We start from the raw sequence: 17,294 nt of genomic DNA on the forward strand, positions 1-17,294 counted from the left end.
GTCTTGATGATCCTCTGGTCTTGGTGGGTTTTCTTGATCTCCCATCGGGGTATAGGTTTTTAGTGATGTAACTTTTGATTTGTATATCCTATAACCTCAATATTTACTATCTTTTTCTGTCTTATAGATTAACCTACTTATTTTGGAGCCGAATGCGGACTGCTCTCACCATCCTCTCCATCCGTCTCGACCAGCAACGCTTTTTTGACCGACTTTTTTGTACTACTTCTTTTAATTTTTCATTGTCACATTTTCAGTGTCCTGTTCAGGTTACCATAGATTCTGTATGATCACACTATGTGCCATGGGAGTGGTTACCTTTCGTTGCATTAATAAGGACCAGAGGTTATTTTCGATAATCCTGCAGTGACCGCGGTTGGTCATAGGGATACAATTACCCTTTTTCCCCTGACACTTAGGGGTTAATACCTATTCATCCTCTTAGGTGTCCTTTTGACTTAAGTTTGCTAATGTTAATTACCTTGGCCATTTACTCACCCTCCGCTGTGCCAGTGATCTTCTATACATATTCTTATCATCCATATGACGTCTCACTCTGAGTGAAATACACCGGGTTCCCCGGTGACGCGCTCTGTTGTTGTTGTGACGTCACTGTTTCCATGGACACTTGACTCCTCCTTGCACATGCGCAGTGGATTCTTACTCCGCTTGCGTTCCACCTGCGGGTCACCCCCGCGATCGGTCAGCGTTTGCCGTCCACAAGTTTTTCAAGTGCATGACCGCTGGATTAGGTTGGTGAGAACATAGTCCTACTGTTTTTAATTGACACACAGTATAATTGAGCACTGTATAACACTATAAGCACTTGCCACCTGTTGCCTTTATGTCCGTTGCCTATATCCATACCTTTAATATACCATAATGCACCAGCACTTGATTATGTATGCGCATTGATGATGTAATCTCTACTATGTTTTACAATTTATTGTATATTCACGATAGGATGTAATATGTTAACTCAAAAGGGGTGGGATCGTTTTTGATCATGTGATCACATTTGTTTGCTATATAAGATCACTGTTCACCTATGTCACTAGGCTTGACAAAGACTCTGAGGAGTCGAAACGTTGCTTCTGTACATGTATTTGTACTTTTCATAACATGGAATAAATTCACCGTTTTTCAACGTAATCCTCATTTTGGAGTGCTGCTTTTTCTCCATTTGCTATTCGAAGGACCTGGAGCCCGGTCTAACTAAGCGTTGCACCCATACCTCCTCGCTACGAATACAAAGTGTGCTGCTTGAACTTTCTGCAAGTAGATAGATAGATAGATATGAGATAGATATGGGATAGATAGATAGATAGATAGATATGAGATAGATAAATAGATAGATATATATATATGAGATAGATAGATGGATAGATATGAGATAGATAGATAGATAGATAGATAGATAGATAGATAGATATGAGATAGATAGATAGATAGATATGAGATAGATAAATAGATAGATAGATATGAGATAGATAGATATGAGATAGATAGATAGATAGATAGATAGATAGATAGATAGATAGATAGATATATGGATATGAGATAGATAGATAGAAAGATATGAGATAGATAGATAAATAAATGATATGAAATGTGTGAGATAATGGAAAATGGTGTGGATCTTGATTTGATCTTGATTTATCTGTATGTGAAATGTTATGCAGGGAAGGCATGTAATTGGACACATTTCATTACTGAATAGACAAACTGACATGTCACATTAATAAGAAAGATGCCAAGCAGATGGAAAAGAAAACAATGAGTAAATATTCATAAAATTTTCAATATAGATACAAAATTTGAACTAGATAGAAAGATACAAAGTGAAAAAATACACTGTGTATATTTTTGGAAATTGGTTAGGTCGAAACCATTGAGAACCTGCACTTTTCCTACATTATTAGTGCTGCTAAAAATATTGCTGTGTTGTTTTTAAAGATATAAAGATAGATAGATACAAATAGTAGAGTTCAAGTCCGCACAGCTTTGTGGAAAGCCCGCAGGAGGGGGGTGCAAAGCCCGCAGAGGTCCTGGCTTGGTCCTTATGTAGATACAAATTAGAAGAAGCGAGCAGCACTCCAGAGGTGGAATTCAAAAGTTGGTGATCTTTATTGAGGCAAGTGGCAACATTTCATTGTTGGATACCTTTTTCAAGTGTCGCTTCTTCTAATTTGTACATAGATAGATAGATAGATAGATAGATAGATAGATAGATAGATAGATAGATTGATAGATATGAGATAGAAAGATAGATAGATAGATATGAGATAGATATGAGATAGATAGATATGAGATAGATAGATAGATAGATAGATAGATAGATAGATAGATAGATATGAGATAGATATGAGATAGAAAGATAGATAGATATGAGATAGATATGAGATAGATATGAGATAGATAGATAGATAGATAGATAGATAGATAGATAGATAGATAGACAGACAGATATAGATATGAGATAGATAGATAGATAGATAGATAGATAGATAGATAGATAGATAGATAGATAGATAGATATGAGGCAGACAGATAGATAGATATGAGATAGATAGATAGATATGAGAGATAGATAGATATGAGATAGATATGAGATAGATAGATAGATATGAGATAGATAGATAGATAAGGAAATAGATAAATATCTTGGTTGAAAAGTGCAGGTTTTGCTCACAGCGTCTTGTTAGTTCACATTCCCGCAGCGGTTGCTTTAGCGCAGATCCTTCATTCCTCAGCGCTCCTAATAAATAATGTGCTGATTTTCCGGAAATTATTTGGAAAGAAAATATGAGATTTTGTTACCTGATGCTATGGTGGAGGACTGTGATTGCTGCAGACCTGTCGTTGCGTTACAGCATAAGCTTTGAAGCGTAACTTGGCAGAGGTAATTGGCATATCCTCCTGGCATACACCCGGGTGAAGCATATGTTACGTTGCTGGTGGCTTTCTCGCTAATTGTACTTCTCTCTGAGCAGATATGTGGAGACACAAAGCCCCCTCTGTAATGGGGGGTGACTGCTCTGTGGGTGTATTTTGGGCTTGCTTGTGTTTCTCCCCTCTCGGCAGGACGTGTGATTATAGATCTAGAATGACTGTGCGGCTTCTGTACTTAATCAATGCTCAGAATAATCCGCCACCTTCAGCTACTGCAGGGCCGCAACATTTACAACTTTATGAATATGAACGTCGCTCATTCCCCACCATTCAGTACGGGACATATTGAGACCTGAATATATCCGGGACAGCGGGAAGTTTTCTGTTATTACTATAGGGCCCTATAGGAAGCAATCCTGGAGGACGGGATTATTTGTATATAAAGAACCTTTCATACCCAACGCATTGATGTCTTAAAGGGATTTTAGTTCCGGCAATGTGGAACTTGCTGTTAAAGAAAACTGCCCTTTAGTGGCCATGAAGTGACACTGTCCTTCATTACCTTTTCTTTAGATGGACATGTCCAGTTACTGTATATCGGGAGATGATCAGCTTTGGAAGACGATACTGTTTTGCAACATCGTCACAAAGTGATATCTTATAAGTTTCTGTGTACATCCACCTAGTGGTTGTAATGTGTATTGTAGTCTTGACAGGTTTTTGTCACCATATTGTAATATTGTATACAATTGGTATAAGAGTATTTAAAAAAGTTTCCAGGAATTTTGGAAAACCCATTAGGGGTTAGGGCTGGGGTGTCAAAGAAAAACAAAGGGAAGGATTAACACAGCTTGTATGTCAGTTTTTTTGGCCAGGAATTTTGAGTATGGAGAGGAGTAAAGGGGACCATGCCCGGAGGTTGAGTGGACCGGGGTGGAGTGTTCCTTGCGAAGGTTATATCACAATCCCAGAACGTGTGAAAGGGGGTGGCATTAACATCATATACTACAGCATATTGCACCAGCAAGGGATAACTCCCTTATAGTTTACTTACCCTGCTCCTATTCCCAATGTTTTGTGTCACTAGTATTTGGCAACCTCTGGAAGTACCAGGGGAGTTCACAGAACCAGGTTCAGCCAATCATTGGTCTCCTTGGACCAACATCCCTGGTGTAAGGAGGACTTTGATTGGCCAAGGTGCCAAGACCGAAAGTACCAAAGCAGTGCAGGTACTAGGAGATGGAGCAGGGTAAGTACATCTTGGGTCACATACGTCTCGTAAACCCACCTAAAGTGAGATTCTCATTATGACCACTTATCCCAAATTCTAGTGTGTTCTAAGTGTTTATTTGATGGGGTTCCCACTAGCGATCACTATAATGGGGAACACCCAGTGCCGCATGTGTCTGGAATACTGGAGCACATGTCCTACTAGCTATATATATGGGGGCACATTTATCATATGCTGGTGCCAAGTGCACCAACATATAACGGTGCCCCGCCACCTGGCAGCCGCCAGATCCGCTTCATGCGTCCACTGGGCAGCAGTGGCCTGGCCTGGCATAGAAATGTGACATAGCCACAGGAAGTCCACAGGAACTGACCCATTTTCTAGGGATTTCTTCTAACATCCGTTTTGCTTTCACAGGCCATAAGTCCAAGAGAAGGAAATGGATCATGCACTTTTTTGTACAGGTAAGGAGCGTAGACTTCCATTGAAGTTGTCTTCTGGAAGAGGCTTTTAAGAAACCAAACTTTTTCAACCATCCGTGTTTTTGCGGGCGTTAGATAGGGATGCCATACGCATGTGAAAAACTGAAGATCCTGAATATGTATTGTCTCTTAGCGGCAGACATTCTTTTCATATGACCAAACCAACACAAAGATAAAGCATTAATGAGATCTGCCGTATCCATATCCAAGACATAAAATTCATCTTATGTTCTTTCTATAAATGAATTTCCATGTAACGTTGTCAGACAGCACTTATAGAGACTGCGAGGAACCCTAAATTGATTATGTTAATGTCGTCGCAGGCAGCGATCACCATTTACATTATGGCTAAATATAACAATGGCAAATGTTATTAGAGGAAATGAGATGCAGAACATTATATCTGGCAGAGAACATACAGAAAGATCTCAATGACATTAAACAAGTGATGCATTATGTCAAAATCAAGGACAGGGGCTTCACAACTAACAACACTGAAAGCAGAACTAAAGAGAAGTGGCTCCGACCTTAAGTGGGCTGGGGCCAGCGAGGTCCCCACTGTGACCAGGTCCACAAGCCAGGCCGAGCTCATAGGCTCCCCAAACAATTTTGTGATCTTCAGTGATGCCTGGCAGCCAGGGGTGCAACTACAGGGGTAGCAGTGCCAGGATCCGGGGTACTGGGAGTGTATATGGCATATGCCTGCATAAGTATGTATTAGCTGTATCTATATGTGTATGCATATGTAATAAGTATATGGTGTATGTATATGTGGTGTGTATATAGTTTATGTATGTTTGTATATGCTGTATGTATACAAGTACAGGTTACGTACAGGATATGTCCCTTAGGTTTGTTCTTAAGTTGAATTTGTATGTAAGTTGGAACTGTATATTTTATAATTGTAGCTACAGACACATTTTTTTTGTCCTAGTGACAATTGGACCGCCTGTACTGCCGCCTGTAGTATATAAATGTGTGTGTATATATGAGTGTATACATGTGTGTGATTGTAACTCACATGTGTGAGTATACTAATATGTTTATTTTTTAAGGGTGAAGAGGGGTCTCATTTAAAAGTCTGCAATGGGGCCCTGTCTCTTCTAGTTACTCTCCTCCTGGCAGCCTAAGTATCATAGATCCCTCTGCTACTCCCTGCTCTGAGATTTATGATACACTAGCCCCAGACATGGCTATCCCTTTCCTTTAACCTCTACCCACCCCAGTATGGTATAGTACATTTTGGCGAGTTGTGCGCTATAGCAACATGGTGTACAATGCCGTCCTGGAGACCGCATAGGCTCAGAAGCAGTGCCCATGCAATTGCAGCAGGAGCCCGGCATATACTAACTCAGAGACTGAGACCCCCACAGATCCCGAAAACAAGGTGTCCGATGGGGTCCTACGTACCTCCGTCGAGCTGACGGAAATTGCTGAGCGCTGCGCTCACCGATCTTCGTCAGCTCCATAGAGATTAATGGAGCAGAAGGGTCATGCGCGGCCGTCTGCTCCATTAGTCTGACAGAGTGACCCCTCGTTCTCCTGATCTGTGGAGGTCTCATCACTGAGACCCCCACTGATCAGCAGGTTAGTCCCTATCCCGTGGATTAGACCAAACTTGCATTCGTGGGAAAACCCCTTTAACTGCAAGACCTTAGCAATGAATCTGGCTGCTAATGCTCCATCAATAGGTCTGATGTTGCTGCTGACCTGGTCCCTGCAGCACAATATCTGCTTTATAACAATTGTAGTATCCCATTCAATAAACACCGAAAATTGTAGCTCCCTTTGATCTAGCAGTGTAGTTGTTAGAAGGATATCCATGTTCTGTACTAGAACTTATGTGAAATGCAACCACTAAGCATGTGTGCCATATAGATGATTGTAACCATTAAGAGTTAATGTCACATAAAGAAAGTAAAATTAAAATAACTTAGTGTCCATTCCTATAGAATACAGCCAAAGGATGAAGACTGCCATAAGTCGTGGGCTATATGAATATTATAACCCTAACATGTCTGGAATCACTTCCTACATATGGCACTAGAACCAGCTTTTTGTGGAGGATGTGTCCTTTTTTTTGCTTACAATCTGTGGTTCCAGGACCTTTGGAGGACCTTCAAAGTTCCTGAAATGGCTCTTGTGAACATGTGTATTGAGCGCAAGAACAGATGTATAAGGATTTCATGGGTGTAGGTCCTTCTCAGTGTAAAATTTGGTGGGTGGTTTGGGTGGCCATGGGCACCCTAGAAGGCTTGGGCCCCGGGATACCACCCACACCGCCTATATTATTATCCACTAGTGAATAGAGCTCTTAACCATACTAATAAATTACAAGGAGTTAATGGCACAGTAACTCTCCTTCCTGTCGTCTCCTGTCCTTACACTAAGATTATATGGAGACACTTTAAGTCTAATTGACTGAAATAATAAGCTTAAGGGAATAGGTGAGATAGAAACTTGTCATCAGAGCAGCATCGGCAGGAGCACGACTTTACTTATCGCTTATTAGCATAGAAATTATTGCTATTAAACAAGCTGAATACATCAGACGTATTTATTATAGCAGAGGGCAAATCATTTAGTGCCCTGTGTGCATCCGAAAGCTTTTACAGTGCGCATTCATCATAGTTGTTGTACTGTGCGCTAAATGTAATTAACACAGGAAAAATACAGGGCGGAACCAGAAATGGATATTACATAAGATGTACCACTTGTTATACATAGAGAGCTCATGCACATACGGCTGATATATCCCTTAAAAGGGACCTCACATCTCGCCTGACATGTCCAAGTTAGTAAAAATGTATATCCTTAATGGGAACCTGTCAGCATTGATGCGCATGCGCTATGTGTCTGAGAGTCCAGTTCCTACACTACCTGATCGCATGCGCATGCGTCAGATTTAAATTTTATTCCCGTCTCCCTGATCTTGTGCTGCTTATTACCATAAGGATTCAAATTTAACATGCTGCTATAACACTGGCATACTGGCGCAGTTATAACATGCTTATCGCTACTGTTTCAATTTTACGCATTGTTGTTTTAGCTCCTATCACTCAGTGATGGTCAGTGTAAGATTCCAGAGTGTGGGCGGAGACTGTCTGAGCAGACACATCATGATCCACACACACACTCTGTCAGCTCTGCCTCCCCCTTCCCGAATAAAGAACTTATCTGTCTGTAGCTTGAAGCTGTCCTCTGCTGCTGCTGGCAGGAAGTCAGTGACTGTGTATCAGTGAGAGTACCATCCTGCATGGGGCCCTGCATGGAGCAGAGAGAGAGAATATCTCAGCTCCATGGCAGACAGAAAAGCAAGATGTCTGACGACCCTAAAGTCATAAGATCAGGGTTGAATCCAGGGGCAACTGAAATCGTGTACACGATAGAGACAGGTTGGACTTATATCCGTGAAATGCTGTATTTTTGGTAATAATAGTTAAAGGAAACCTACCACTGGTAATGGTAGGTATTAGCTGTAAACAGCGGGCACCAGCTGAGGGTGAGCTGGTGCCGGAGCTTACCTTTGCTAGGGTTTTAAACTGCTATATCGCGGTTTAAACACATTTTGATGAACAGACCCGAAGCAGCTACGCACGCCTCCATAGGAAGTGCCGGAGGCGTCACGCGCGCACGGCCGAAGCTGCTTCGGTGTTTACAGCTAATACCTACCATCAGCAGTGGTAGGTTTCCTTTAAAGAATGTGTTATTTAGTTATCCTGAGTACATATAAGAAATACCCCTTTAATCCTGGTTATAGATTTGCTTTAACCCATTAAAATGAAACTTGTCATCAGCTTTTTATCGATGAGTTTTGACATAAAATAAGGAATTGTAGAAAGCATATTTCATACCTGAGTGGGCTAGTAGCTTTGTGGGGTAAAAGCTGCTGACAGTGTCCCTTTAATGGGTAAAGAAAGACAGCACCCAGTAGTTTTTCATGTTTAGATGTTTAAAACAATCTTATATTTTGTTGTATCTCAAGTCAAGATGGAGTTCTCAATTATAAGTTTAATCAATCATATTATTTTATACATTTGTCCTAAAATGTTTTGGATGTATAGGGATGTCCATTCATATGAATATCTACTGATTCATGAAATAACCCCACTAATGTCATCCAGATGAATCCTTATGTAATGATAACATAATAACCAGCACATCTATGTACAACACTAGTGATTTGATAGTAAGCTGTGCCAAATAACCAACTCAGCTCTGCTACATGACGTATACTACGTACACACCATTCACCATCCTCATTGTCTTAGGGGAGAAGACTGGAAACTCTGCATTTCCTCTCTGTGTCCTGTTTATCAGAAAGTGACCTCTGACTCCTCTGTTCCTCCGCAGATCTCTCCCCGGCTCCCTGTAAGTCTCTTATTTGGAAAACTAAAAATACTTCACTTGTCTTCTTTGATGTACAAGCATAACTCTACGTGAATGTGTAATGTCTACACGAGACAGTGGCAGGATTCGGTTTGTCATTAAAACAGTACGGAACAGAGACGCGAGGAGGAATCTTTGAAGTGCCGCCACATATAAACATAAACATCCCCTAATGCTCAATCCACACCTAAACCCAAGCTGATATATACATATATATGTCACTAAAGAACAATAATGGATTATCTTACACACCTGTTCTTTACATTCCGCAGCAGGACAGAGGCTGCAGCAGATTCTAGGTGCGGAATTCCATGTTTCCAATGCAAAAGTCAGAAGGTAACATATGCTGCACACAAGGCTGAATAACACTAACAATATAACAAGGAATATATGCATTTATCACATACCTAACAACTGTCCCGGATTTAGCAGGATAGTCCTGCGTGGTAGGGAGTTTGTCCTGATATAAACTCGTCAAATGCCGATAGCATTGAGCACAATGGTGGAGCAGGGAGCAGATAGTGACCTGCTCCATGGGTAAGGTATGTAAGGGGGGAAATTATAAGTAGGACAATAAGGTGGAGGTTATAAGTGGGGGCAACAATAAGTGGGAGATTATCAGTGGGGCAACAACAGGAAATAGTGCTTAAAAATGTACATATTATGACAGGTGGGCTACCAGAATGGGCTATAACAAGGAGCAATAATAAGGGGGGGGATGTAAATGAAGGGGTTTCAGGAAAGGGGAATTAAAAGTAGTGGGGTCACCAGAAAAGGGTATTCAGTGGCGGAATGGCCATGTAGTCCACCAGTCTAGCAGCCGGGTTGTGATTCGATCGCGTCGCGATAAAACATGTGTGCATTATGCACTATTACTATTCAAGGTCTCGCTGCAGGGGTCGCTATAGCAGTGTTCTGTGTAAGGAGGGGGTTGCAGACATGGGGCTACCTGAGTGAGAAGGAGACAAGACCTGGGAGGGGGGACTAGTTGTCTTTGGAAGTGGGAGCAGTGTTATAGTAAATATATTGTTTTACATAGGGGGCAGTATTATAGTAGTTACTATTGTTTTACATAGGGGAAGTATTATAGTAGTTATTTTGTTTACATAGGGGCAGTATTATAGTAGTTACTATTGTTTTACATAGGGGGCAGTATTATAGTGGTTACTATTGTTTTACATAGGGGAAGTATTATAGTAGTTATTTTGTTTACATAGGGGCAGTATTATAGTGGTTACTGTTGTTTTACATAGGGGAAGTATTATAGTAGTTACTATTGTTTTACATAGGGGAAGTATTATAGCAGTTATTTATGTTTACATAGGGGCAGTATTATAATACTATTATAATTTATTCTTTTAGATAGGGGGCAGTAATATAGTAGTTATATTACTGTATTTTAGAGGAGTAGGTTTTTTATGTATATAGAAGACAGTATTAAGTTCTGTATTCTGTATAGTCTGCAAAAAAATACATTATATAGTTGAAGCAACAGTAAAGGGTGATCATACATTATGGGGGGGGGGGGAATGGGGTATTATACACATTGGGAGGTAAACGTTGTCTTCTGTGGGATCATGGTACACAGAGGAAATCAATGCTGTGAAAATATAGGAGCGCAAGTGTTGAGGGAGCGTTCAACAGTTCATTAATTATTTTGCTGGCCCCCTTATTTTTTGTAAAAAATGTATAACTTTTTTGTATAACTGGACAACGCCTTGAAGATAAGGATAAAGGATAAAATACTTGTGGATCTTCAAATAAACTGTATTCAAGGCTGTAACAACCCCAATGACAATATGGCAATATGTATTATAGAAGTGGTGTGTAATCCATCATTTCTCATTTCAGTAAAACTACAACTCCCAGCATGCCCAGAGATCAGCCAATCACATTACATTGCTTATACAATACGATACAATATTACATTATTGATCCCCTGGGGGAGAATTCTTTTGTACACAGCGCACAGGAAAATTGTTACAACAGATAGGGATACAGATACATAGGCAGACGGTTACATACATGTTATATTGGGATAAGACGATGTTTTATTTGCTTGTTGCTTTCTTGCTTAAAGGAAACCTACCATGAGGAATCTACTATGAGAAGTAGATGTGATGGTAGATTCCTCCTGCTGCCTCTGCCCTAATCTGTAATTTAATAATCCTGGAACCTAACTTTATGTAAATTACCTGCAGAGGCTACTAGCCTGGCCGGGTACTGGGAGCTAAGACTACAACTCCCATCATTCCCAGGCTTAAATTGAAAACTGCCAATATGCCAATAAGTGAAACATTCCCTGGGCACTATGGGAGTTGTAGTTGTAATCAATGGGAGCTGAAAATATTGTAACATTTTAAGAGAAAATGTAGTAAACCGACGTAATTAAAGTCCCTCATTACTTCTTCTCCATGGTCAATTAGTTGATTTCCCGAAACATTACATGACATTACGCTACATTCAGACATCATTTTGGTTTCCCACTTCCGGGCATTAGTACGATGTGTGTGAGTCCTATCTTTTCCATAATAGCTTTTCTATGAAAAAAATGATAGCAGGACGTCATCTAGAACCCGAGGGACGGTTCTAATTTGCTGTGCTCACCTCAGAGTCTTCAGATGAAAGAGACGCCAGCCAATCATCGAGACACCATAGAATAGAGCACTGTGCAAATGTTTTAGGCAGGTGTGGAAAAATTCTGCAAATGTCTAGTAAATATTAAAAATATGTTCTTCAGGGGAAGATTAAGAATGCCACAGGCCCTGGGCTGTATAAAAAAATTACATCCCCTACAAGTTCAGAATTGACTTCCTACATATGGTACTAAAATCAAGCTTCTTGTGGTTTCAGGACCTTTGGAGGACCTTCAAAGGTCCTGAAATGGCTCTTTTGTACATGTGTATTGAAAACAGTAACAAATGTACAGGTTACGTAGAAGATAGGGTCCAGAGGTTTGTTCTTAAGTTGAATTTGCATGTAAGTCGAAGCTGTATATTTTATAATTGTAGATCTAGACAAAAAAAAATTTGGCCCCAGTGACAATTGGAGTTTAAACATTTTTTGCTGTAATGGGACCAAGGATTATCAATAAAGCTTCATTACAGACACATTACAGCTGATCATTGCAATCTGGGACTATAGTAAAGCATTCAGAAAGCTTCACCAGAGGTCAGAGGGGTCTGTCTGTAACTATGGGTTGTCTGTAAGTCGGGTGTCCTTAAGTAGGGAACCACCTGTACAAGTATTTCATTGGTGAAGGTCCTTCTCTGTATAACATTTGGTGAGTGCTTTGTGTGCCCATGAGCCCCCTAGAAGGCTTGGGCCCCGGGCTACCACCCAAACCACCTATATTATAATCCACTACTATTGTTTTTCAGCAGGAAAATGATTCCAAACATACAAACAATGTCATAGAGATCTTTCTTCTGCATAAAGACGAACAAGGAGTCCTGGAAGTGATGATATGTTCCTCATCTAGAGCCCAGTCCAGTCTGTCTGGAACTACATGAACAGACAGAAGGATATAGAAGCTCAGTGATTAGTTCTCCAAGATGTGCGGAACAACCTCCCTGCAGGATTTCTTCTGATAAAAAATTCCATTTTTTAAAAGAATTATTACTTTGCACCTCTTCCCCACCTACCTAATAATGATTGAAGATCACTCTATAACACCTTATTGACACATTCAGACTTAAAGGGGTTGTCCAGCTTTTTAAACCCCGCAGGAACAGTGTCACGTGCGTCCATTGTATATTTTTCTGGTCAACCCCTTTAATAGAGGGAGCACAGTGTTACATCACAGAACAAAACTGATAAGGTGAGGTGCAGGTGATGAGTATAATGAGTATATAATGTATAGTACAAAAAAAAAAACGCCTTTTTCCATCATCTACGCTCATCACTAACCGCCCTTTGTGCCCAAAGGAGACTCGCCTGGTAGTTGTTCCTATGGCATCGCATCCTATGCCCTAAGTAGTGGTTAATGTATAACATAAGAGCATGACAGCAGTCTCATCTATCTCCCATGTATCATATGGGGTCAGAGTTCGGGTCTCTCAGTCCCCTTGGGCCCATTTATTACTATAATTCCACTTTCTGACCCCATTACTCATTGGAAATTGCTAAGGGGAGCACAAGGCTGCGAATAATGAGGATATTAGTCGTGAATCTCGCGCTGCCCTGGAGGATACATCTCGTGCTATACGTTACTTACTGTACGAGCCACTCATGGACCTGTTTTATCTCCTGCCTCTCTAGTACTGACAATGGTGAATGCTTCAGGGGCCAAACCTATCCAGAGATCTGATAGATGACTTCCCAGAGCCATGGATTTCACAGCCCCATCTCCAAGTATGGAAGAGAGATAGTGCGCACCTTGTACTGTGTAGATGTAGCAGAGCTGACGTCGTCGTATGGTTGTAGTGTCATCACAAAGCAGGAAAGACGCATGATGATCAGTTCAGCTCTGCTACATCACTTTATCCCCATCTAGTCCTAATTCTATAGGCAAAATGATTGGCAAGGTGATGAAACCCAACACACCCCATTTTAATTAATGAGTCACTTGCTATCTGTCTGTTATTTTTGAGGACTAGGCTCCCCTTATCTTCAGTATTTGCAGTAATTTGAGTTTGGTGCAAAAACTATTGCAATTAAAAATATGCATAATCCGTCTAAAAAATTTGATTTTTACAATCCATGCAGAATACAGGCGGTCCCCTACTTAAGGACACCTGACTTACAGACGACCCTTAGTTGCAGACAGACCTCTCTGCCCACTGTGACCTCTGGTGAAGCTCTCTGGATGTTACTATAGTCCCAGGCTGTGATGATCAGCTGTAAAGTGTCTGTAATGAAGCTTTATTGATAATCTTTGGTCCAATTACAGCAAAAAAAAGTTTAAACTCCAATTGTCACTGGGGCAAACATTTTTTTGGCTGGATCTACAATTATATAATATACAGTTTCGATTTACATACAAATTCAACTTAAGAACAAACCTCCGGAACCTATCTTGTATATAACCCGGGGACTGCCTGTATTCATAAATTTATTTAGCCAAACTGCTGCATGCGAATACACCCCGACAAAAAAAAATGTTTACACTTTTGTACATGGGCTCATAGGGGCAGATTTTTCAGAAGTGTCTGAGGTAAAACTGTTCTAGTTACCCATGGAAACCAATCAGAGCCAAGCTTTCATTTTCCCAAAGCCTTTTATAGAAGGAAAGCTGAGATCTGATTGGTTCCATAGGCAACTAGAACAGTTTTACCTCAGACACTTCTGATAAATCTTCCCCATGGATTGTAAGCTCTTGTGAGCTGGGCCCTTACTCCTATTGATCTATGTGTGACTATGTTTTTACTCTGTAATGTCTTATTTTATTTTTTAAATGATTTGTAAAGCGCTACAGAATATGATGGCACTATATAAATAAAGATTATTACTATGGGCCATGTCTGGCATTATAACTGGCCATCAATGAAGTCAGTTCGAATTGGCTGCAATACTAGTTACATCCTGTAGACAAATGTGGCGCTGTTTCTGTGTACTAACAAGCCATCTCCTCAGTTTCCACTCGGTTTCCGATGCTTTTCTTAAGTAAAGAATTACAAACTGCATGGCGGCCAAATATCCCTGGTGGATCAGTGTCCTAGGTCTTGATTTGTAGTCATCTATTGCTAGGAATCAGCATGTGACCACGGCCCTGTACTAAAGACTTAGTAGGGAGGCAGGGGCTTCTATAGATCACTATGAGTTTGTGTCCCTGCAGAGTATTCAGTCTGGGAAATATGGCCGACATATGATATGTATTTCACGTACAGTCAGTAAAACGAATGATATCACAGCCAATATAATGCAGAAGTTTTCCTGCAGTCTTAAAGCGCACCACTCATAAACACACTCAGCTCTGCTACATCGGTATAATTTCACGAGTATATGATCAATTAATTTCATTCTTAGTTCCTAATTTCCACTCCAGTCCTTCCTGCTCTCCACACATCTGCCTGCTGATGCTTTCCTCCATACAGTGCGGACAGCTATTGGTGACTGTAGCAGTAGCCCCCCGTCTCTGCTTAGTACTCTACCCAGACCACTAATCTGCAACCTGTGGCCACATGTCACGGCTGTCAGGGCATGCTGGGAGTTGTAGTTTTGCCAGCCCTGTAGAGTCGTAGGTTCCAAACCACTAACTTAGAATGGAATGTTAAAAGAAAAGTCATATTCTACAAGGTTACTAATACAATACAGTATATATAGTATATACCTATACTGTAAGTATATAAAGAACACACATAACACTATTAAATATAATACTAAAATACCATATATATACACACATTGATACAATACAGTACATGTAATACATACTGTATATATATATGTGTACCTATATACCGGTGCAGAGTATCCACAATACACTATAAAATATAATACAGAAATACTGTGCAGATACATGTGATACAAAACAGTACATGTAATATATACATTGTATATATATACCTATATACTAGTGCAGAGGATTCAATACCGTGCTTGTAATATTTACCATATATACCTATACAGTGCATCACATATAGAAAATACACAATACACTATTAAATATAAGCAGATATACTGTGTATATACACTGATACAGTATAGTACATGTGATATATATTGTTTACATACCTTTGCAGTATACAGTGCATCACATGTAGAGAATACACAATACATGATTAAATATAATACTGAAATTCTATATATATACTGTATACATTGAAACAATATAGTACATGTAATATATACTGTAATTATACCTATATTGTATACTGTGCATCATATAAAGAGAACACACAATACACTATTAAAAATAATACTGTGTATATACATGATACAGTACATGTAATATATACTGTATATATACCTATATAGTATACTGTGCATCATATAAAGAGAACACACAATACACTATTAAAAATAATTCTGTGTATATACAATGATACAATACAGTATATGTAATGCATATACCCAGACAGTGTATCACATGTGGAGTATACAGTCTAATTATATAATACTATGTATATAAAATCAGATTCAACAAGTCCCAGTGATACAATGTTGCAGATATGGATAACGCTGTAATTCCAGGACCACACTGTACAGGTGAGGGGTGTAATATTTAAAGCCCCCCACCCCTCCTTCATATATGTAACTACACGCCTCCATATCTGCACACTCCTCCTATTGACTCCCATTAAAAATCCTACACTCTGTGCATGTCATTTGCATATATTACATAGCCAACATCATATTAACCCTGTGAAAGCCTCAGCTGTATACTCGATTATACTACATTCCATCCATTTCCATCTACAATAAATCCCATCCCCATGCTTCTATTAATTTATGCTAATTACAGCCCCATTAATAATTATTCTATAAGCCTCTCCTTGTAATTGACGACCCACAGTATAATACGGAAACATAAGTACAGGGGACTACAGCGTGTGTTTCCCAGTAGATTCTGCTGGGGGTAGTAGTTCTGTACATACTATACATCCATAGGATACTTACATGTGATAGTAGCCATAGGGATGTGACGAGTGATTATCAGCCCCATCCTCCACCTCCATAAGCAGGTAGTCCTGGCTCTCATTCCTCACTGCTGTGATGGGACAGTTGTTATTCCTTGTCACATAAGGCTCACAGTGGCTCATGGTAATTCCAAAAATTCTCTTGGAAAACTCTTGTCCCCAGCACAGGCGGCATGCAGATGACAATGATGCTCCCGGTATCCGCTGGCAGTCTCTGCTCCTCCACAAGCCCCTTGCATTGCTTTTTATTCCCTGGATCTGGTCCCCCAGCTCCAATTTTTTTTTTTACTTTCTGTCTCCGTGCCCCCTCTAGTGGCTGGAAGTAGAATGCACAGAGGTTTCTTGCAGCTGGATTTGCGCTGATTGCTCATTATTGTTTTCCAAATCCGTTAAAAAAAAATGTTATTCCAATTTAGAATATGATTGGAAAGTTTAATCAACAGGCACAACTAATCAATTTTGGATTCTGAATAAATTGCATGGCGGCGACTCTGCTTTATCACGTTTTTTGACACCATGGTCTGTGTGCAGCTGCTTAGGGTGCACATGTGGTATCTCACACCCTTTGGACATACACTCCAATGTTCTAGATTCTCAATTAGAGATACATTCACATCGCATGTTAGCGAAAATTGCATTTGCATATATATGCAAATGACCTCCTCGGTGCACAAGAGGAGGAGCCATGGCTTCCGGTGCACCAGTATGGTTCTTTCTATG

At 40.1% G+C, this 17,294-nt stretch overlaps 1 protein-coding gene and 1 long non-coding RNA gene across 2 annotated transcripts in view; one reads left to right on the forward strand and one right to left on the reverse strand.

The window, feature by feature from the left end:
* Window positions 1-16,815, reverse strand: part of TRPC6 (transient receptor potential cation channel subfamily C member 6) — a 94,107-nt gene extending 77,292 nt beyond the window's left edge. The window contains exon 1 of the mRNA XM_072134183.1: window positions 16,555-16,815. Within this exon, the coding sequence (XP_071990284.1) occupies window positions 16,555-16,697 (143 nt within the window). The 5' untranslated portion in view covers window positions 16,698-16,815. The remainder of the gene's footprint in view (window positions 1-16,554) is intronic.
* On the forward strand, window positions 530-9,103 carry LOC140117437 (uncharacterized). The gene is made up of 3 exons (XR_011853019.1): window positions 530-752; window positions 4,541-4,587; window positions 8,959-9,103. It is a non-coding gene; the product is annotated as an uncharacterized lncRNA (long non-coding RNA).
* Window positions 16,816-17,294: the final 479 nt, after the last annotated feature.

This window comes from Engystomops pustulosus, chromosome 2, assembly GCF_040894005.1.
Source record: "Engystomops pustulosus chromosome 2, aEngPut4.maternal, whole genome shotgun sequence".
Lineage (NCBI taxonomy): Eukaryota > Metazoa > Chordata > Amphibia > Anura > Leptodactylidae > Engystomops > Engystomops pustulosus.